Raw genomic sequence first — 24,785 nt, 5'->3', positions numbered from 1 at the left:
CATCGATAACATGCAGCTGTAGAAAGAGAGTGATCTGATTCAGCCTCCAGCATGTGGAACAGCTGCAGTGTGCACTGGCTTATGGCTGCTGAACAGGCACCCAGACCCTGAACGCAGCACACAGTCAACACTCTTAATACTCAAACTGTTGCAGAGGTCATCCATCATCCATTATTAATCTTTTTCACACATTACCCTCTGTGACATCAACCATTTCTTTCTGCAGCAACTTAACTTTCGTTGAAAACTAGGAATCTGAATATCTTCTTAATCTTTTGTTGAATTTCAGAACAGTCACACTTCATTCGACTTAATGAGATTCTGATTTGGAGATCAGCTGACAAGCCATGGAATAAAGCAGAGCAGCTTGAGTTTTTGTGCTGAGAGTAGCGTAACGTGACCTAACAGCAATGTGATAGACCGCTGAAGAGCACGCCAAGAAAACTGTGATTTAAAAAATCAGGGTTAACCTATCAAATATTAAAAAAATGAATCTGAACTCGACTTGTCTTTGCATTATTCTTGGTCAGAAAAATAAGGCATTTTTTTGTTTGTTTTTTGTAACCAGTCGTCTTTTTCTGCAAATAAAAGTCTTAAAAGAGAATATTTTATTTGGAAGTTAGGAGAAATGTTGTATACAATGAAATAACTTATTTTTATTATACTCAAACACAAACCTATGAAAAATAGAACAAGCAAAATAATCGCAGAGGTCTTCTGATTTAGCTAGAGCTCTTCATCTTTTGTAAAATAAATCACTTGTACAATGATTCCTTTGCTAAATATAAAACGTTCTGAGAAAATATTTGTAGCATAATGCAGCAGCCCTGAGAAAATGTACATGTATGAAAAGAAGAAAAAAAAAAGATGAAAGAAATTCAGCTGGATTACTGGCCTGAGAGATGAAGGCAGACTTTCCCACCAAATAAGAGAAATGATTTATACACTGCAGAATAAAAATTATGGAATATGCTTAAGTTGGGATGAAGACTGTGCTCAGTGTTTTGCCTCACTCATCTTTACAGCTTTAAATGTCATATACCTTCATTTTGTTCTGACAGTCACAGACAATGAAAACAGATTATATAGTGCTGTCCATAATCCATAATGCAGGATGAGTATCTTTGTATCATTGAGGTGATCTGGATGTCATGCTGCTGAGAAATCATACTGTGGTTCTGCACAACTGAGAAACATTGTATTAATCAAATCAAAATAAAAGAGTCATTATTGTGTGTTAAACAACATGAAGGTAGTTAGTTGGTAGAGCTAGCGCCCCATGTACAGACATTGTAGTCCTGGTCGAAGGATCAATTCTGATCCCAGAAGGATTTGTCTTCCCCTCACTCCCCCAACATTTTCTGCCATTCTCAAACTGTCCCATCCATTTAAGGCTTAAAGTTTTATGTTAAAAATGACAATATGAGGGAATATATGTGATAGACTTGTTCAATTGTGCCATGATGTTATTTAATGTACTTATATAGAAGCAGCTATAAACTGTTCCTTCCACACAGCATGTTGAGGAATATTGTTAAACCAAACAAAAGATGTGTTTTCTACTGGAAGTCATCCAGTAACAGATGTAGGGGTGGACATCATATGTATATTTAGTAGTATTTCGTAGCTTTGGCATGTTATATTATCATACATGATTAAGACATTGTAGAAAAACAAAGTGCAAAGGGCAATTTTTGGGGAATATATGTGTGAGGGGCCGTAGCTAGCTAATATTCACATCATTTGTTTGTCTTTAAGTCCTCTCCTCTGGATATCAAACAATGTTATCACACATCCCAGGTTTTCATCACATATTCAGGCCCACAGTATTGTGGGAACAGATCTCTAGCCTCATCCAAACCATAAGCACAGGCAGCCCTGTCACGGGGTTTGTGTGAGTGGAACGTAGGGGTTTCTGGAAACAGTGGGAGGGTAAAAAATGTCGTACTTTCTAAGACTTTAACGTCTGACATCGATCTCATTCAGCAGCACCTCATCAATGACCTCATGGAGCTGATTTCAATAAATCAATTCACACACACAGAGGCCGGCCTTGTGTGTGGGTGAGAAGTGCTGAGTGTGGTGTGCATGAGTGTGCGGTGTGTGAGCAAGGTGATGGTGACATGTGAGTGTAAAAGAGAAGGTTCTATGCAACATAAATCTATGACAATAAATATAGGGCTGTATCTGACTCTCAGCTGGATTGATATGGCTTTTCAATTTGAAGCTTCAGCTCTTCATTCTTGTTATTTTTCAGCTCAGAAATATATTATTATATATATTAAAACATTTTCATTGACTATTATCCAAGTTTTAAATTGCACCTCTGTCATTTCAATTTACATAATTAAACCTATTTCCAATTTGGGACTCAGCTTCAACTAAATTACTCAGAGTTATTGCTAATTCAATCACTAGGTGTGTTCAATTTTGGAGAGGAAGCAACCTCTGTAGATAACTTGCCTCCCTGTAAAAATCTTATGAACACTTAAGGGTCACTTTTACCCCTTTTCCACGAGGCAGTTTCAGGGCCGGGTCGGAGCCGGTGCTCAAGTGAGAACCAGTTTTTTGTGTTTTGACTGCGAGAGAAACGACTCCCAGCCAGGAAAACAGGCTCCAGAGCAGCACCACACTTTGCTGGTCTAGAACTGCGAACCGCTTACGTCAGGGACAAGGGGTTGCCGTGACCAAAAAGACAAACCAAACAAGTTTCCACCATTTTCCTGCAGCGAAGAAATAACAAAGACGGAGCTAATGGATTCCAGGGTCGAGGAAACAACCTGCCTCCTTGCGGTTTGGTCCTCACAGGAGATCCAACACTGGAGCATCATCGTTGTTATTGTGAGGTAAAAGTTTGCCCTAGCACTGGTGGGAAAAGCGGTCACGTAGAAGTGACATCATGGAATGGCTCTTCCACGGGCTCAAGCAGGTGGAAAAACAAACTGGTCCCGAGTTGGTTCGTAAGTTGAACCAGCTCTGAGCCAGCGCTGGCACCAGCCCTGAACTAGAACCAGGTTCACGTTGGTTGAAAAGGGGTATGAGAGGCACTGTAAAGTTCTCAACTTGCCATCTAGTTGCTCCTGTGTATGCTATGTGTACACCTACACACCAAAAAACACGGAAGTATAGATATTAAACTGATATTATGTGAGTCAATTCAGGGTCTGTACATATTCCAGGGATCCACTAACCCTAAACCTTTCCATGGTAGACATTTCAACTTAAATCCCCAGTTGTTACTATAAACATCAGGCTATGCTATTCCATGCCCCATTAAGCTGCGGCTCTAAATTCAACAACCATGCATGCACAAAACAAAAACCCTGATATTAAGGTACCTAAATTAGTTTAAGTCATCACTGATTGTAGTGTTTATACCTCTGATCTGTAACAACACAATATGTGTTCTATGAAGAGGACTTACACCAATGGATCCCTGCCTGTAGCTTGGTGAGGTGCAATTGAATAAACATCTATTAACAAAATTACATTTAAAAGCCACAGACCGGTCTATGACCATGAATGTGAAGAGTGATGTCCCTAAAAATATGAGTCTAAAAATGTTATCTCCTTTTTGGGGGATAATGAAACAAACACACTCAAGTGTTTGATCAAGACAAAGGTGAAACTTAGTTACGGCAAATAAAATAATCATGCATTTAATATATTAGTGCAATTTTCTTTCCAGTTAGGAAACAGCAACAAAAACAACAACGTCTTGAATCCTCTCACACCCTCAACCTCCATGTCTCCCTGACAGGGCTCATAACACCTGATGACATTGCTGCTCACTGTTTACATGTCATCCTCGTTTGTCTACAGCAGTGTGGTACAAAGGAGACTAGAACAAAAGCAAACTGTGGGTGTACCTCTTCATCATCGCTGGGCAGGCGTTGGTAATCAGACTCTGACGTGTCCTGCAGCCTCTGGTACTCTGCCGTCTCCCCCATGATCGAGCTCATACACTCAACCGGTTTCAGCCTGCGGCTATGTGTCCTCAGAGTCCTCAGATAGTCACAGCTTCAGCAGCCCGCTCACTCCTTCAATCAGTCAGTCGGTCAGTCAGTCAGTCAGTCAGTCGGCCTGCTTCGACGTTTGTGCTGTCATTAGGAGAACAGAATTCTGCATATCACTGCATCATCTCAGACACGCCGCTGTCTCTGAGCATAATTTTCAAAATCATTCAACTGAGGATGCTCCAATACTCCCACCTTCATTGTCCTCCTCATTGAGTCAGCTGTCCTTAAACATGGCCTGACAATGAGTTCCACGTTTCAATCAGTGATAACAGAGCTGCATTCACTGACTGAATGACCAGTCGGTAAAACCACAGGAGCTTATCTTTATGGAAATAGGATTTAGTGATGCATTCCTGTGGCCAGCTGTAGGCATTAATTCATCCTGTTTTTCTTTTTCAGTGTGCACTCAGGCATTACTCCTCCACTGCAGGAAAAACAAAAGACAGTCCCATGTGCACTTTGTCCTTTTTCACACATCCGTGGATTTAATCTCCATAAACCAGCTGAGGTGTGAAGCTGCTCCTTCCAAATGAATTGACGGATCGGTATAGTCCTGTGTGTGGAAGCTGCTGCGGTGAGGATGGAGTGTTGAGACGGTGCAGCCGAGGTGTGGCACACTGGAGGTGACAAATCTAGCAGCCTCTATTTCTGTCGTCCGATCACTCGCCACGGTAATCACTTCAACCCTCAATCTCTGTCTCTCTCCACCTCGCCTTTCGCTATGCTCATCTCTGCTGTCACTGTCTCTCTCCCTCTCTCTCTCTCCCTCTCCCTCTTTGGCTGCTTTAGTGCTGACGCATGCTCTTCACATCCAGCAAAGCCTGCCTCTCTCTCTCTCTCTCTCTCTCTCTCTCTCTCTCTCTCTCTCTCTCTCTCTCTCTCTCTCTCTCTCTCTCTCTCTCTCTCTCTCTCTCTCTCTCTCTCTCTCTCTCTCTCTCTCTCTCTCTCTCTCTCTTCTATTCCTGTGCCTCAGGCATCACTCCAGCCAGCTCACCTCCTCTCACTCATCATCGCTAGCAGTGAAACATCACAGCATCCAGGAGGAGAGCTCACACAAGCCCTTTTTTTAAAATAGATTTTCATGTGCGCTATTTCATCCTCCTTTTGTGTTTGTCCCTTTTCTCCCAAGCAGATCTCCAGCAGCTGTCCAATCGAGCTGTCAGCCCGGCTTTGACGGTCCTCCCAGCCTGGGAGGATTTTTAACGCTGCTTGAGTCAAAATGGACTTCCTGATTGCTCGCTCAATGCCTAATCCCTCCCTGTTGTTGTTGTTGTTTTTACCCCCCTCTCCACTCCTCAGTCCTCTCCCTCCCTCCTTTCAGCACCCCTACCACTTGATTTTTATTTTTCAGCCCCGGCTCAATGATTTGATGAGTGGTCGCCTCTTCTATCACCGTGGCAACATCACCGCGTCCCCCCCACCTCCTCCTGACTCTCCTGTGTCCTGTCATTACGGCCGTCCAATCAGCAGTGGTGCTGAAAGAAGCGGCCAATGAGAGCGAGGCAGGCTGACTAGGGGAGGGGGGGAGGCGGATGGGGAGAGGCGGGGGAGTCTCCTAATGAGGAGAGCTAATCCTCCCCGTGAGAAGGGAGAAAAACACGGCCATGCTGCATTGTGTGTTGTGTTTGTGTGTGTGTGTGTGTGTGTGTGTGTGTGTGTGTGTGTGTGTGTGTGTGTGTGTGTGTGTGTGTGTGTGTGTGTGTATAATGCAAAAACACCTCTTCACTATCCAGGCCATCTGGATCCTTGCTGAGTGGACATCTGGATGGAGGGGAAAATAGAATAAAAGGACAATGTGTGTGTGTGTGTGTGTGTGTGTGTGTGTGTGTGTGTGTGTGTGTGTGTGTGTGTGTGTGTGTGTGTGTGTATAGGACTACCCTCTGGTATTTCCCAGTGATAGTATGACAAAAATGACAGCAGCCCACAGAGCTTGTTCATTCTCCTCCTTCTTTACATCCTAAACCCTCTCCCTTTTTCCTCTTCCCTCATCTCCTTCCTTTCTCCCATTCACAATCACCTTCTTCCTCTCTCCCTCCCTCTCTCCCCCTTTTTTTTTTCTGTTTTGGTCCTGCTGATGTCCTCGGGCCTGTTTTTCGCAGCCGGCTGAGCAACATTCACTTTTTGCTCTCATTCTGCTCTGTTGTTGCCCGGGTTTCTCTGGAGGCCAGCTGTAACACATGAGAGTGTCACGCTATGTTGCACTGTCAACACACACACACATGCACACACCTCCACACTGAAGCATGGTGCGCACATCAGCCTGCAAATGTTTCTGCACAACACGGAGAAACACTCAACATGTGCCGACAATTGTCTTCAAATCAGCGCTTCAGAAACAGACGGGTGATGTCACGGATACTACATCCATTATTTACACAGTCTATGGTTATAACACTGATTTGACAGAGAGATGGTTTGTAAGCAATAAACACCATTTAAAAAGACAGAGGGAATATCATATGCAACATCACAAAAGAAAAGTATTCACAGTGTATCCATGCTGTAACAAATATGTGTTACAGACTTCCAGAGACTGTGGTAGCAGGAGACAGACACGCAGAGTGTCTTCCCACCAATTGAGGCCGTGGAGCTGTGGAGTCATGTGGGGTCACTGCTGCTGCCCACTGCCTCCCTCTGATGGAGTTAACACGCTCTGTTGGGCTACATTTTTATATTACAATATTTATTAGAACAAGAAACGCCAATTTTTTCTTTCTTCCTTTTTTTTCTCCCTTTCTTTGTAATAGAAAATATGAATATGTGGACAGTATGGAGTCATAAAACTACTTACACATCTCCCAGTGAAATTCAACTTATTTTTACTTTTCCTTACAGTGCATTCAGTGTTTTTGTACAAAAGTTCAGCTCCAAAAATGTCTTCCAATTCACAATAATTTTAACAAAATCAATTATTGCTTCAGATATGTTAAATTCTGATTTACTCCCCATTTTTTATTTATTTATTTATTTATTTTTTCAATATTTTTATTTATTATTGTTGTTATTAATTTTACTAACTGTTGAGCTGTATATTATACTTATGTGTGTTATTTGTCTACTTGTATTGTCTACTAGTATCTATAATAAGACGGTCACTAATGGACAACTACCTTAGGAAGCTGGGAGGGTGAGGGTCGGCAGGGTAATGGGGATTTATTTTTCTATTGTCTTGTTTGTCTGTTTAATTGGGGATTTTTGTTCTATTCTATGCAGATACTCTGATTCATCTTACTTCCGTGTGACATCATTTCGTACTGTCTGCAAAAATTTTATAAAAAGATATGGAAAAAAAAATAATTCTGATTTACTCCTACATGTTTAAATCCTGTCTTCAGTCTTTTTAATTGAGGGTCCCTGAACTCAAAGAGTTACAAAGTAGAAATTAAATTGTTAAATAAAATTCTTCATTAAAAATATAAAAGGTGTTTTTCAAAGATTTCTTGGGAAAAACGAATTTGATCATATTGTGGTCAGAAAACGTGGATTTTTATGCCTTTACTTAATGTTTAAGCTATTTCTATTTTTTAATTTCCACTGTAATTTTAACTAAAATTGTTCTTATCTTTAATACTGAACTATGCAATCATTTGATATTATTAGATGCTTGCTTTTAATTTTCTTTGACACACCCTCCTTTTTAAAAAAGCAAGCAAACTTTTTTCTCTTAATATCTTAATAACTATATCTGTATTTTTTCTGTATACATATTTGGATGATGTTCTTTGCCAGTCTCAAACTAAAATATGTCCTTTACTTGGCCTTAAACAGTCTTTATGATATTAACTTCTCAAACAATTTTACACCTCTACCTCTGACCTCTCTGCTTCATTATGAACCATATTTTACAAACTCTCCTCCAGGAAGCCGGAAATCCCCTCTAACAACCAAATAATGGAGTCCTAACCTCCGACCCCTGCTTCAAGTTGTCGTCCATCTTGAGTCAGGGCGAAGGTAAAGACAAGCCTGTTAAACACGTAAACGCCTTCTCTAAGCACGTGATGAAGAGCAGGGAGACACAGAGCAGACAGGCTGTGGGTGTAATGGTCCAGCGTTTGAGCCCAAACATCATTTAAAGCCTCCCCCATAGAGTCCATTTTAGAGTCCTTAAAGGCTTAAAGAAGCGGGACCCCGGGGTCCCTGCTGTCTCTTTACGACTGTTGGTGGGCAGGCCACAGGCTCTGTGGGCAGCAGTAAGCTTTTGAACAGAAGCAGCTTGAAATCCCTGATGTCTCCTTCTGATGTGAGGCACAAGGATGGAAATATCATCAAGTATGGAGAGAGAAGTTAGAGTGTATATAAGATCGGGGAAGGATAGGGTTTTACTTTTTAACATATTGGCTCATGAATGTTTATAAAATAAACATTTAAAAGACTTTTAAGAAACTAGACACATCTGTTTAATTACTTTTTGATTAACTGATGATTCATTTTAAGTAAACCTTTTAGGCTTGCACATTATGAGAAAAATAAGCAACGTGTGATAACTTTGTTTAATATTGCCATAATGATGTGAAGTGTAACAATACACTAAAATTGAAGAGTGCTAGCTTCAAATCAGAGATTCCATGTTAATCTTCTGTTCTTCATCTTACCCAAAACACGTCTGTAACATGTGCCACCATCCAAAAAGATTTCTAAACACTAATGATCACCAATGAATCTGCTGGTTGGGAGTGTCATGTCTTAACAGCCCGTGATGTGCAGATGTAGAATGAACCTCGTGACACTGGCCAGCTTGAATAGTAATCAGATTTATTACAATCAAACAGCATCAGCATCAGTAACAAGCATCGCGACTGCTTGGAGGACGACCGGGCCAGATGAAGTCGCCTCTCTTCTGTCTCCACGTTCTGGCTTAAATACTATGAAGGTGCACTCAAATTAGAATGAGGGTGTCCTTCAAACATACACATATATGGACTCTTCAATACAAGTTTCAAGTTAGCTGCTATTTGACTCCATTTATGGACGCCTTGTTCTAAGTATTGACAAAGACATCAGCTGTCACTGTCAATCATATATTTGCCTATGTCAAAGGTGATCTTTTTTAGGCCCTTCCTAGAGACTTCTGGAGCCTACTATTGTAACTCATTCTTGTGGGTCCCTGGACTTATTTTAAACAACACAGACTAGCAACATATACTTAATCTTATGTGGTTGAATCAGATACTTCAGGAGCATGAGCCCCATCTGACTACATCAGAGTGATGTAAAAGTGGCCATTGTACTCATTTTCAGCCCATTCAACAACAGATCAAATGCCAAAATTATGAGTGAGAACAAATTGACAATGACTAAAATTCTGATGCATTCAGATGTTTCTCTGTGTGCTAACAGCAAATGCTCATATTAAAATTGCAACTAATTTGCAGCCCTCAAAATATATTGATAAACTTCTTTTACTCGTCAGTGCACTCCAAACTGATGCCTTCACAATTTGTATCCATACATAAAGACGTCTCTGTTAACTTATACCGTCTTTATTTTGTAAAAACTTCATGATCAAAAAGATCAACACTAGATTTATGATAGACTAACATCATCATTTGCAGTAGTTTTAGTTCATAAGGTCATTTAATCAAGCAGACTACAAATGACTGATAATGTAAAAGGTCAAAAAGCTAAGGAAATCTCTCATTACACTTTCCAAGAGCCATGTCATTAAAAGCCAAGTTATATTTTTAGCCTTTTTTTACTTTATTTGATAGGATAGCTGAAGAGAGACAGGAAATGTGGGGAGAGGAGAGTGGGGGAAGACATACAGGAAATGGTCGCGGTCGGGAGTCAAACCGACAACCTCCGCGACGAGGACTTCAGTCCCTGTATGTGGGGCGCCTAGAATAAATGATACTTAGTTTGATCCAATCATTTATTCAACATCCAAGATTTTTCATTCCTAATATCTCGAAAAAATACACACATTTGAGGAGCTGAAACAAATAGACAGTTTTTCTTGAAAATTGTTTGATTATTGAAATATTTGCAGATTATTGTTTGATTGATTATTCAAGTCACTGTTTTAGCACTACAGTAATTGGTGCTATAAATCAGGGGTTCCCAAACTTTTCAGCCCTCGACCCCCAAAATATAGGTGCCAAAGACTTGCGACCCCCACTGTTCTTTAAGTGATTTAATGTGGCTTCATTTAGCTGGTCTGCAGAAAATGACCCTACCTATATGAGCATGTGTCTGTGTTTCCTGTGCCCTTATGAATTAACCTACTGCTACTGATGCTTTTGATAATTAACTCTTCACTAAACCTAAACTTAGGAGTCATCTGGCAAAAAGAGAGGCAGAAAACTCATTACATTTTCTATTTTCAAGGTTTTACTTGAACATATTTAAGTTTAGCTACTATTTTTGTTGATATTTTCTACTATAATGGGCAAAATGTACTATTTTTAGATACCTCTACTATAAAAGATACAAAGTAAAGGAAACTGAACTTACAATATTTTTAACTGAGAAAGTGAAACAATACATTTGGTTAAAGAAGTCCTAATCACATTTTTTTTAATGTTTAGCGTCAATTAGCAAATCCCCAAAAAATATTCATTGATAGTAGAACTTGTATTTTTGGCAGGAAAGTCAATATTTTTGACATGAAGATTTACTGCTGTCTGTCTTTTGTGTCATAATGAATAGAATATATTTCAGAAAAAATCTCACATCTGGAAACCGTTGGCCAAAAACTTTGTCTCCATAAATCTTATGATTCATTCATTCATTCATTAATGTTTGAGACTTTCTTAATCAAATGATAACGTGGGGGAAATGTGTTGCTGCCTTAAATGGATGCAGCAGAGGCAGAGATGTACAGACCCTCTGCATCCTGCACTTCCTATATTGAATTTTTGATCCCCACTCGATAAATGTGCATATTTTTCAAACTCCACTCCCCCGCTTTGAAATGCAGATTATCCATAAGAAAAACAGATGATACCATAATTTATCAGAGCTCCTCCACATCCACAAGAGACAGTCTACATCTGTTTTTGAAAAGACTGTTATTACTTTGATTCTTGCGTTGTCTCATCCATTCTTTATACATTTTGAAATTTAATCAAATGTCTTACCTTTTTTGCATTTAAAGCCTGTTTCCTTAGCTAACCATATGAACCTAACATAAGTCACAGATCAGTTTTCATTGTGCTCCCTGATACTTTAAAGCATCAATGTATCAGAAATATTTCTTCTTATACGTCATGGTAGGAGCACCACCCACAGCTTCTGGACAGAGATCAAGTCTGCTTGACTTGAGCGATGACTTCACCTCAGTGAGGGTGAAAGAAGCTACCTGATGATTCAGTATAAAGAGACATTGAGGTGAAGTCATGACTGCTGAGTTTAGAAATGCGTCAAAGTGTTGACACATCACAGCCCACAGAGGAGGCTGATGGAGCTGTGGTCAGGGTGTGGACTGTGAATAAACTGTGCATTAGCTCCTTCAGCATTTCTTTGAGCTTATATTTTTACCTCTTACATACTACCTGACTGCTCATCCAAAGTGTCATCAGGCAAAAATAAACTTCTTACTTCAGTCCTCACCACATTCTGAAAAACCTGAATACAATGTAGAATTACTAATTCGATGTTGCTGTTAACTTTTCTGGAAAAACTGCATATCATAAACTCTTAATTATCTTTTTTTTTTAAGCGGAGAGCATCATTTCTTCAAATGATCAAATACTAACTTGACCTTATATGTGTTCATGAAACTGGAATACCAAATGTTCAAGGTCTGCTGAAGATTCCCTACTTTTATTTTTCACATAAAAAAAAATAGGTGAAAGTGGAATATCAGTAGATATGATAAATCTGTGAAAAATGGGGGGACTGGTGGCCTAGCGGTCTAAGCACCCCACATACAGAGGCTACAGTCCTCTTTGCAGGGGTCGCCAGTTCGATTCCCGGCCGCGACAATCTCCTACATGTCTTCCCCCACTCTCCACTCTCCACGTTTCCTGTCTCTCTTTAGCTGTCCTATTGAATAAAGACAAAAAGCCCAATATATATAGACATATATATATATATACATATATCTATATATATATATATATATATATATATATATATATATATATATTTAGTATATATATAAATATATATATATATATATATATATATATATTTAGTATATATATAAATATATATATATATATATATATATATATATATATATTATGGCAAGCCGTTCAGGAAATAATATATTGAATGAAAGTCTGAATATATTGAATGAAACTCGATATATATGGAATGAAGTCTGAATATATTGAATGAAACTCGATATATATGGAATGAAACTATATATATATGGAATGAAAGTCTGAATATATGGAATGAAACTCGATATATATGGAATGAAAGTCTGAATATATGGAATGAAACTTGATATATATGGAATGAAAGTCTGAATATATTGAATGAAACTCGATATATATGGAATGAAACTCGATATATATGGAATGAAAGTCTGAATATATGGAATGAAACTCGATATATATTGAATGAAACTCGATATATATGGAATGAAAGTCTGAATATATGGAATGAAACTCGATATATATGGAATGAAAGTCTGAATATATGGAATGAAACTTGATATATATGGAATGAAAGTCTGAATATATGGAATGAAACTTGATATATATGGAATGAAAGTCTGAATATATGGAATGAAACTTGATATATATGGAATGAAGTCTGAATATATGGAATGAAACTTGATATATATGGAATGAAGTCTGAATATATTGAATGAAACTCGATATATATGGAATGAAAGTCTGAATATATGGAATGAAACTTGATATATATGGAATGAAGTCTGAATATATGGAATGAAACTTGATATATATGGAATGAACTCTGAATATATGGAATGAAACTTGATATATATGGAATGAAAGTCTGAATATATGGAATGAAACTTGATATATATGGAATGAAAGTCTGAATATATGGAATGAAACTTGATATATATGGAATGAACTCTGAATATATGGAATGAAACTTGATATATATGGAATGAAAGTCTGAATATATGGAATGAAACTTGATATATATGGAATGAACTCTGAATATATGGAATGAAACTTGATATATATGGAATGAAGTCTGAATATATTGAATGAAAGCTTAAATAAGTTCTCTGAACACCACTTATAATCGTATTGTTTTATTGTCATCAAAGAGAACTCATCTTTTATTAATGTCTCTCTGAAAATAACCTTTTGCACTTCTTTTTAGTGTTTCTGAGGGGACACATTTTCCTCTACCTATGTAACCTGTGGTAATTTGGTCGTACTTTTTCATTACACTCACTCACTGTCAGATGATGCACACAGGTATGAGCTCCACCTGTTAACATTGAACAGGATGCTACATTATCACAAGTCATAACAAAAGTTAGCTAGCGAGCTAGAGGACTGAACCACCTGAATAAAGAAGGGGCAATATCTTTAGCCTTTGTAGAAGTGTGTATAACCTGTGATATTTAATATTTTCGTATTTTCACTTGTTTACTACCCTCCTAAATGCTTCTGCAGCCCACAGCTTCGTGTTCCTCTCGTCTCTCTGTGCAGACGGTCCGATCATCACTTTTGGATGAAACCAACTTAATAGAGAGGAGGGGTGGGTTCCTTTTTCCTATACGGATTGACTTAACAGCACATGCATTACCCAAGGGGTTGATAACCCCTTCATTAATTAAAATTGCAGTGAAAACATCTCGTGCCTCCCTCATGGTTGCATTACTAAAAGCTACGTCTAACCGGAAAACAAAATCACACCCCTATGATCACACCCCAGAAAGACAAGATGGCGCAGGCCATACATGACGTGATTTTTCATTCCATATATTCCGAGTTTCATTCCATATATATCAAGTTTCATTCAATATATTCAGACTTCATTCCATATATTCCGAGTTTCATTCCATATATATCAAGTTTCATTCAATATATTCAGACTTCATTCCATATATATCGAGTTTCATTCAATATATTCAGACTTCATTCCATATATATCAAGTTTCATTCCATATATTCAGACTTCATTCCATATATATCAAGTTTCATTCCATATATTCAGACTTCATTCCATATATATCAAGTTTCATTCCATATATTCAGACTTCATTCCATATATTCAGACTTCATTCCATATATTCAGACTTCATTCCATATATTCAGACTTCATTCCATATATTCAGACTTCATTCCATATATATCAAGTTTCATTCCATATATATCGAGTTTCATTCCATATATATCAAGTTTCATTCAATATATTCAGACTTCATTCCATATATATCGAGTTTCATTCAATATATTCAGACTTCATTCCATATATATCGAGTTTCATTCAATATATTCAGACTTCATTCCATATATATCAAGTTTCATTCCATATATTCAGACTTCATTCCATATATATCAAGTTTCATTCCATATATATCAAGTTTCATTCAATATATTCAGACTTCATTCCATATATATCGAGTTTCATTCAATATAATCAGACTTCATTCCATATATATCAAGTTTCATTCCATATATATCAAGTTTCATTCAATATATTCAGACTTCATTCCATATATATCAAGTTTCATTCCATATATATCAAGTTTCATTCAATATATTCAGACTTCATTCCATATATATCAAGTTTCACTCCATATATATCAAGTTTCATTCAATATATTCAGACTTCATTCCATATATATCAAGTTTCATTCCATATATATCAAGTTTCATTCCATATATATCAAGTTTCATTCAATATATTCAGACTTTCAATCCATATATTCAGACTTCATTCCATATATATTAATTTCCTGAACGGCTTGCCATAATATATATATATATATATATATATATATATATATATATATATATATATATATATATATATATATATATATATATATATATATATATATATATATAGAAAAAAAAGGAAATGACGGGGAGTTTTCGTTTCATCAGAATTTTCAGTCACACGGATAGAGATTGCACTTTTACAGCTCACAAACACAACTGTTCCCCACCTATAATGTCTTCTCAGCCAGGATGTTCTTTTCTTGTTTTACTCTAGTATGTTTCAGAGGATTGTAAGGTTAAAAATCAGTCAGACCTGTTCTATGTCTCCCACGGTTTTAAATGAGTTGAAATAGATTATTCACTCCATCTATTGAGAAAAAACTTTCAAGGTTTCTTATTGTTATTGACATGGCAATTCACTCCAAAGATTTCTTATCACCTGTCCCTCGATTCAAGCAGTGAGTCAAAATCTGTTACCCATAAAGAAAAGGCCTCGATTGAGAGAAGGCTCTTTTCTGGCACAGGAGGCTCAGTCTGGATCAATCTCAGTCTGGCACAGAGTCAAACGTTTTAATGGCTTCTATTTACTGTAGAAGACACAATATTTCACACTGATCCATCAGGAGGAACATTATCCTCCACAAATCCTCTCTCATCTCTGCTTTCCCAGAAAGATTTCCACTTCTGCTGAATCAGAGGTGCACAGGCACGCTGAACAAATCCACCATGTACAGAGATGCGTGTGTGCGTGAGAGAGATGAATACATGTGTGTGTTTGAATGTGACAGACACAGAGAGAGAGAAATAGAGAGATAGACCTCCATGCTCTGTAATCCTCCACTCTCATGCTGTCTTTCTAAGAAGAGTCGGAGGGGCATGTGAGTGTGTGTTCCCCTTCCCTCCTGGACAAACAGGTGGCATTTAAGAGGGTGATCTAAAACCTGCAGGGCAGAACTGGGCGACGCGGGGAAACGGAGGACAGGATTAGGGGAACAGGAGGACGGGATGAGGGTCCCTCTGGTTCTTTTAATCTGTGTGTGCGTCTGTGCCAAGGTCGAGGGTGAGGAGGTATTCAAATCATCAGAGGCTAAAGCTCTCTGTGTTTCACTGCCATCTGGGTGCCCGCTCACACACCATGCCAGGGGCTTTGAGAGTGTGTGTGTGTGCGGTGACATTGAGGTGTCACTGACCACACTAGCTCATTCACACCCTCGGCTCACATGCCAACCCTGCTGTCCTTGTATCAACACAGATCGCACAAATGGGTCCTCCAGTCAGTACTGCACAAATGAACAACATAGGTATTACTGTAAACATATTGCATTGTGTGTTTCTGGTCACACAAATTGCTTTTCCACAAGATGTTGAGTTCACCCAATTAACACATATTCATACAATGGTGGCCAGGGCTGCTTGTCTGCACATAGAGATCAAATGTCACCTACTTATTATCATGTTCTCATGCCGATGGTATTTTAAAGGTTGGTATCCTGCCCAAGTATGCATCAACACGAAGACTCTCTTCCACTTGAGCCACATCAGTCCCTAAAAACTTTCTTAAAACATTGTCACTGTATTCAAAGTACAAAACAATTCCAGGTAATAATTAAGCTAACTAAAACAACGTTACTTTTATTAAAGCTCCTCTAAAGAGTGTTCTGTCTCATTTTTGCTGCCCCCTGTGGACAAAGCTGTACATCTTTGCTGGTTTGGTCCCACACGTGTGAGCGTAGACTGTAATACAGGACTTCCACCAGATCCGTATCAGGTCCGTCTCTGTGCTCTCTCATCCGTCAACACCCACCGGTTGCGTTTTTGGAACGCAGCACGGAGCAGGGCTGCCGGACAGCTGGAGTCATGTAACCGAGGTTTCCTGCTGTAATTACTGAATCAAAGATTATCCTCCTCCTCTCCTCATCCATGTTGTCTTTATCGTCCTCTGAAAACCTCTGACGTGTTGACTCCAGGCCTGGCTCCGCTCATCATGACGGTTTGTTGTTGTAGTTAAGGTAACTATGATCTGGTGATAACACAGAGTGTTTTATTCTGAAAATGTACCGGATGTTTCAATTATGTTTTGGTGCCCGACTTCCTGTCCCGTTCGATCTGCTCTGTGCATCGTGCTCCGGCATCCGGCAAAAATAGAAGTCTTGCGTATCTGATATGTTGCGTTCCAGCGTGTCGGATCATGCAAACGGAGCGGATCCAGTGGAAGTTAACACATTGACTAGAAACCTATCAGATCCAGAGCCGTGATGGATCGGAGATGGACTGGACACGGATCTGGTGGAATTTGGCCGTAAAACATGGATGTAGTCTCTGTGACCTCATTAATCGTTTTTTGAAGAGGGCGATGATGTTACTGGAAATGCCTAACTTTAAGTCAACCTAGATACAGACAACGAGGCGGAGCAGCAAAAACAAGTGAGTTATATAAAAATCACACCCACCCACACACACACACACCTACACAGTGTACCAGTTATAAAATGAGCTATTCAGACCCACCAGTTTTTATACTAAGCTGTGAACATGCTTAATGTTGCTGAAAACTGGCATTCTAAAATGAATGTGAATGGGTATTCCTGAGCTTTTGGAGCCAGCCTCAAATGGACACTCGAGGAACTACAGTTTGTTTGCACTTTCACATTGGCTTAATTTTTCAACACCAGAGGTTGCCAATTGTGTGTAAGTTGTTCTTTCATACCTTCATACCATAAAGTGAAAGCATGCTGTAAATCCACCGTCTGACACCTACAGCCTCACAGCCGTTACAGGCACTGAAAATATCAATATAGAAATTGTCGATGTTGCCGTTGAAGGTTTTGTTTGCTTTTAAAGGTCATAATCTTCTGTTTCATGACTAACTAAAAACTCCACACAGACAGCTCAACCACCTAACTATGCATGTTTCTCATCTAAATATACATGTAAAAATTTTGATGCAAAAATTTCTTTCATGCATCAATTCTAAAAAAAATATTTTGATATTACTAGTCACATTTTGATTGTATTCTCCATACATATTGACCGACAAATATATTGGGACCCATAGCTGCATTACTTTCAGCAGCACCTATGGAGAGGAGCTGTTGGATTTTCAAACACTGCATAATGTTCGACACCCCTGTTGAGTCTTTACTCATTATCTTCTGTAACACACAGAACCAGGTCCAAAATTAACAGTTAGATCTCATTTAAACTGTGCACAACAAATAATGTTCTGTTTCTGACATTTGTCTCTGAACTATTTATCTGCATCTGTCTTTTCTCCAGTTGACCACAAGGGGGCAACGTGAGGCAGTGAGAAGAAAAACTAATATTTTAAGCAGATTTTGTTCTCTCATGAGGCAGGTGTAAATGACAGAATATAATTATTTTTTCCCCATCATAAACAAATCGGACATATTCTTTTAAAATTACAATTTTATTTTGACTGTGACCTAATTGCGTATGTGTCCCTGTCTGATTTAACATTAATTTTGAGTTAGTCTACATTCAGAGTTAATGTTTAAATGTAGAGATGAAAGGAAGGTGTCAGAAAGGACCAGGGACATTTTAAAACTGGTATTAGTGTTCATGATAGTTCTCATCACATACAGAACGTTAGTAAAATCATATCAGAAAAAATACTGGACTTTTCACTATTTTCAGAACATTTCAGTACAAATAAAAGAAGACTGTATACAGATAATGTGAAAAAATGTGTGAAAAAAACAGCAGACTGCTGCTCAGACTGATGCCAGGTTAGATGTTAATAATTCTCTTTAATGTCTGTCAGCAGCTTCCAGGGACATAATCTCTTCTATTTTTAGGAAAAAGGAGACGTCACTCCCTCAGACGGATATCTGTGGACTGAAGTGGTCTGTGTATCCTTCAGGCTGGTAATGAGGAAAAAAAGTAAAATGCCAGCTTAATGATTTCTATCTGCATGCTAACCATCGGCTCTGACAGCCTGACAGATGGTGTTTTGAGGATATTGCAACATACGTGGCAAACTGTGCTGCATGAAAACATCCTCAGAAGACCTGAGTATTTAACACTGCATTTAAAATTAAGCAGATAACTTTGGGTTATTACAAAACGTACTAATGTATGACATTTTTGTTTTCTATTATCAAATTGAAGCATTAAAAAAGATCCTGAGGTACAGTCGTCGCAACTGTCACACTTAAAAGGATACATTTTTTTACTTTTTGAGTACATGTATGTGTGTGTGTGTGTGTGTGTGTGTGTGTGTGTGTGTGTGTGTGTGTGTGTGTGTGTGTGTGTATGTGTGTGTGTGTGTGTGTGTGTGTGTTAGTATGTCTCTGTCTGTCTCTGTCTGTGTGTGTCTGTGTGTGTGGGCGGTAATGTGCGCTTTCACAGACCTGACAGAAAGACAGCAAAATTGCATCATCACTGCCAGAGTGGTGTGCAGGTATGTGTTTGTGCATGTGCGTGGGTGTTAGATTGTGGATATATGTGTGTGTGTGTTCGTGTGTGCATGTGCACGTGTGTGTTAGAGTGTGCCTGGTCAATATGTAAGCTGCTCTTCCGGTCCCTTCGACCCACAGGGAGTGAGTGATTGAGCAGAGTAATAACAGATAAGAGAGACAACAATACACACTGTACCCTTGAGCCCTGAGTGTGTGTGTTTCTGAGTATGTGTGTGTGAGAGGAAAACAGAGAGTGAGTGTAAGGAACAAATATACAGCTCATTAGCAAACTGGAGGGAAACTGGAGTAAGAGCGTTTAAGAAAACAATTCAACCAGATTCTGAAGTTTATTTGTTTTATGACACAAACTATGTATTTCTCTCGGAAATGCAATAAACCACAGAGGAATCCTGTCAGAGCTGTACAAGCTAACAAGTATAAAACTGACGTATTTGCTGATGACAAACTGTCCAAGTCAGATCTGTTTCTGAAGCACTGTTTTGAAGCCAATCATCGGCGGGAACCAACACAACTTCTGTTGAGCTAGCGTGAGGTAAAGAGGCGGGATTTTAGCCTCCTAGCCAACAGCTACAGTTTTCCCACCTGTCAGTCAAGTCAGCTGTGCCTCTCATAATGGAAAACTTGTAATCTTAATATCTTCGAAATTGCCGCGTTATGAAAAAATTAACTCCCTGTAAAGTGTGTGCCGATCGAGGAATGAGCTATCAAGATTACACTCGTTTTTTGAACCAGGCTGTAAACATGTTTATTTCTGCTGTAAAGATCGTCTTTTTTGAATTGGTGTGTATGTGGTTTCCCGGTACTTCCGAAGCAAGCCTCTAGTGGACACTCGAGGTACTGCAGTTTTTAACACTTCCGCATGGGCTTCAAATCTCGCGGCTGGAGGTTGCCGCTTGGTGGACAAATTGTTCAATGCTGGAATACTGATATGAGGTGAAATTATTAAACAAATATTTAAGAGTGCACATAAGCTATTACTCACAATTCACATCTCGTCTTTTTCATGTTTTACACATAACCTGTGTTTGCAATGTTTCTCCTGAACCCAATAAAAGTTAACTTGAGCTTCATCTGACGGCAGATATATGTTGCAACTGCATGGTCTTTATATACAGGCCTCCATCCTGAAGGTACACTGTGAGTAAGAAAGCTTTGATTCTTGCTCTTATGTATTGAGATTAAATCAAACTTTTGTAATATTTTTTGTGTGAATGCTCTTATCGGGATAAAATTCTGTAGCTTATACTTATTATTCTTGCAAACTTCCTCTTTCAGATGAAAAAGTTGAGCTTGAATTCCAAACTAGGGGAAGTTTTAGTTTCATAGGCTGTGGCTGTGAGTTGCCTGTGTTACTAGGTGATCTATTACAGGGTCACTTAATCAGGAAACCTGACGCGTTAACAACACGGCTAACATACAATACACCCGGAAGCAGCAGACAGCATGCTACCCCTTAGGGGGGCTTGTAATGAGATACCTGAGTGTCTGTGTGGAGAACGGAAAAAATGAGAAAGGATTATCAGGGGGGAAAAAGAGGTAGGAGTGTTAAGAGTTAAGAGTGGAGGAAAGCTGATGGAGGAGTGAAAACGACAGCGAGGCTTGTGACAGCTGATCTGCAGGTAGATTGAGCGTGGAGTCAGCATACTGGAGCAGCAGGGGGGTATGGAGTGACAGCCGGATGTAAGTTCAGGGTTAAAATAACACTGTCCTCTCTCTCACACACTGACACACACACACACACACACACACACACACACACACACACACACACACACACACACACACACTCACTTCGACTCCCAGAGGCTCTTTTTCCTCCGAGTTCTCCTCTGTCAGTCTGGGCCCCCGCGGCCCTCCAAGCATTCAGAGACACTCTCCACAAAAAGCACACTCACTGCTCCCTGCTGCTATTCTGGGAGCTTTGCTTCCGCTCCCCAACTCCCTTTCAGTCCCTTTCTCTCCATCCTTGTACTGTCTACCTTTCTTCACACTAACACGTCTTTATCTACAAGCTGAGGAACAAGCCCCCTGAACGAATTTTCCATTAAGTATTCATTCTGGGAGCATTATGGGCTCCAAGACAGAAAGGGGACACACTCTTTCCCACATCTCTTTTTAGTATCTTTAACAAATGCAGGGACTCAACCTACATTTTTACCTTGGGGCCACAACAGCTGGTGAAACATAAACTTCTCTTAACTGTTTCTCCAGTTGCCTTGATTTCTTGGAACTTAATCGTGGGCAGACAGCATCAGTAGGAAGGGTCGATAAATTAAACTCATAGAACTCGCATTCTTCATATTAAAACTGAAAAGTCTGCTCATCAAGCCCCACCTCTTTTCACAATATTAAAAGATTCATTTCATCTCTACAAGCAACATTTAAACATTTATGTTACCCAGATATATTTTCACTCTGGCTCATATTTACCGTCTCCGAATGTTCCTGAAAGGCATCATAAAACTAGAATTTTACTCTTTGCATAAAGAAAAACTTTTCATTGATATGGCCACATCTGTTTTTGTCCGATGGGCCCAAAAGACTTATATTATGGACAAGGTGTGAAGTAAATCACCTTTGTGAGGTTGCGGCTACCTCACTGCAGACTACATTAAATCTTCCTTTCTTTGGAAATCTGAGTCAAATCAGTCTTCACGTGAACTAAAACATCAGTCTGGCTTATATGTAGGGTTTAACAATTGTATTACTTTACTTTTTACTTTTATATTGATTTTTATGTTGTTTTATTATTTTATTAATTTTAATTATTTTTTGTGTTTTATTTACCTCATCAGTTTCATTGATATTGTTAGCCTTAATTCTATCTACAACTCTTATCCTAACCCCTTTTTTAATTTATCTGTTTTAACTATTCATATTCTTAATGTTAATTTGATGCTTTAAATTATCTTAATTAGATATATTTTAAAGTTGTTGGTTTGCATTTGATTCTATTTTAAAATCTTTTTTTTTTTCATAATTTTTAATATTATCTTATTTCTGCTTCTTTCTTGTTTTCATTCGCTGTAAAGCACTTTAAATTCCATTTGATTTGTACAAAAGGTCCTCTATAAATAAACCTGATTGATTGATTGATCAATTATATCCATTACGATGATGATGATACACAACAAAACATTACGGTCTCTTCAGACAACAAAATACTTTAAATACTCTTCTAGTAGTCTCACTGTTACAAATGTGGGGTTGAGTTTACACGGTTATCTTCATTTAGCTATAAAGTATCTAAAATATCATTTTTCATATCAGAAACATTCCCCGAATCAGGCCATTATTAAGTCAAATGAATACTGAAATGCTGATACATGCTCATGTTGCAAACTGCTTTAATAACATGTATTACAGCATATACCTGTTATTAAAATAACTTTTTACTCTGTGAGAATAATTGTTGTGGTTGTTATGGTGTAGCAGTGGCTGGTTTGATTGACTCCCAGCAAAATAGTCCCATAGTTGAAAATTTCAACAGAAACTTTGAACAATCAAATCTTAATTATTAGTTAAAAAAATATTTTAACTAAGCTATAGTTCATTACAAGAACTGGGTAACATAAAGCTGAAACACACAAGCCAAGTAAAGTAAATTGAGACTTAAGAAGTAGAACTTAAAGCTCCTGTGAGGAACCTTTGTTTGTGATGATTTTGGCCTCCTGTGGGCGCTATCTCTGATTTTGTCCTGTCTATTTGTAGGTTGTGTCTTCTGATGAAAAATCCTTTCCTGCTGTCCATAATAGTTCACTCACTATGAATATGTACTGCTGAAAATGTATGAGGACAGCTATTTCTTCAACAGGCTGTAAGTTGCCTGATGCCTAACCCAATGCAATGGTTACAAGCATTAATAACTGCAGTATAGAAAGAGTAAAAATTGTCCCTGACGGTCTTATTTACTTTAGTAGCTCATATAGATAAATCACCATCATCAACATTAATTTCACTCTTGTCTGTCTCATAAGCAGCTCAAAGTTCCTCACAGGATCTTTCAGTAAATAGACTTCCACCCTGAGCTGTGCACTGCTAACAGATCTTAAATGATATAACTGACGTGCTGTTTTTCATCCAGACTTTCCATCTGGCAAAAGAAGGAGGTCTGACCTGATCTCAAAGGTGCTGTAAAATAAGCATCTCTAACAACCACCTGCCCTTAACATTGATGATATCAAGACAGACCAAGACTAGGTACATAACTTCAACAATGATTATCTGCCCTCAAAATCAAATTAAAGCATTTGGTTCTAGGTTATTTAACATTGAAAGTAGAGCTGGGCGATATTGAAAAGATTATTACCAGTTACTTAAACAGGCCTACGAATCACCTTGTACAGACTAATGTTTTAATTATGCTATCGTCTGTTTCTTTTAATGTTTTATGATTTCATTTTAATTTGATAAATTTTTCCTGTGAAGCACTTTGTGATTATATTCTATGAAAGGCGCTATACTAAATAAAATTTACTTTCTTACTTATTCACTAAATATCAGATCATTATTTCATTTACATTGAAAGGCTGATTTTTCTAAGTTTGAGAAATTAGACGGTTTGTTAGCTTGTATTTGGATTTAGTTATCTGATACGTTTCTTGAATCCCTCATCGTCTTTCATGTAAGACAAGATTTATGTCAAGTTTTCATTTGTAGATTCTAATTTACATTATTTCATTTAAGTTTACAACAAAGATACATCACATTGTATACTGTGTATCAGTTTATAGAGTATTGTTGTGAGTGGTGCACTAACTTTAAAGGTTACAAAGGATTACAGGCGTTTGAATATATCAAGTTTTTAATCGAACATTTGTTATATTCATTTTGAGAAAAATTATATCATGATAATTATTGTTATTGAATTATTGCCCAGCCCTAATTCAAAGAGTTTATTTGCTCACAAGAGAGTATGTTGTGTTAATGCCTGAATACACAAGCAGAGATACTGTACAAACACTGAGTGTGTGCCTCTTACTTCCACTTCATCTGAGCTCTCAAACACAAACTAGAATATTATTTAACTGTGTTCTGAAGCTGACACCTGTTTAGGAGTCTGGCTGGCCTGTATCCTGTGCGTGGGCCTGCTTTGGCCTCAAGAACAGGGAGGTTTCTATTAATGCAACACGTTTGACTCTCACTTCCTCCTACTCTACCTCCTGAGCTAAGAACGGCCTTCTCCAGAAATAGTAAATAAATAAATCTGGGATGTGACGAAGCCTTTTGGATACACAAACACAAGTCTGACAAACACAGGAAATTGTCCACCACATCCATCTTCAGTTTTAAGTGTTTCTCCATAAAGACAACATAAAAACTTGTGAGTTGTTGAGAATGTTTTCCTCCTCTCTTTCTTACCACCCTACAAAGCTTTGACTTACACAAACACACACGCATAGAGGAAAAACCAACAGCGTGAGCCAAGATGACATCATCCTCAGTATTTGCTCTTCAGCATTTCAGAGGTGAATAGTTCCCATTCAGACATGGAGTCAGCTGGT

At 38.3% G+C, this 24,785-nt stretch overlaps 1 protein-coding gene across 2 annotated transcripts in view; it reads right to left on the bottom strand.

Moving 5' to 3' along the window:
* tnk2b (tyrosine kinase, non-receptor, 2b) overlaps positions 1-24,785 on the bottom strand; it is an 86,896-nt gene that overhangs the window by 40,881 nt on the left and 21,230 nt on the right. The window contains exon 1 of one of the 2 annotated variants that reach the window (XM_034703708.1): positions 3,870-4,742. The exons of the other annotated variant lie outside the window; for it this stretch is intronic. Coding sequence (XP_034559599.1) covers positions 3,870-3,962 — 93 coding nt within the window. The 5' untranslated portion in view covers positions 3,963-4,742. Of the gene's footprint in view, positions 1-3,869; positions 4,743-24,785 lie in introns of those variants that run through there. 2 annotated transcript variants of the gene reach the window in all.

The sequence above is a fragment of the Notolabrus celidotus genome, chromosome 15 (assembly GCF_009762535.1).
Source record: "Notolabrus celidotus isolate fNotCel1 chromosome 15, fNotCel1.pri, whole genome shotgun sequence".
In the NCBI taxonomy this organism is placed as follows: Eukaryota; Metazoa; Chordata; class Actinopteri; order Labriformes; family Labridae; genus Notolabrus; species Notolabrus celidotus.
This window is presented reverse-complemented; position numbering and strand designations above follow the sequence as displayed.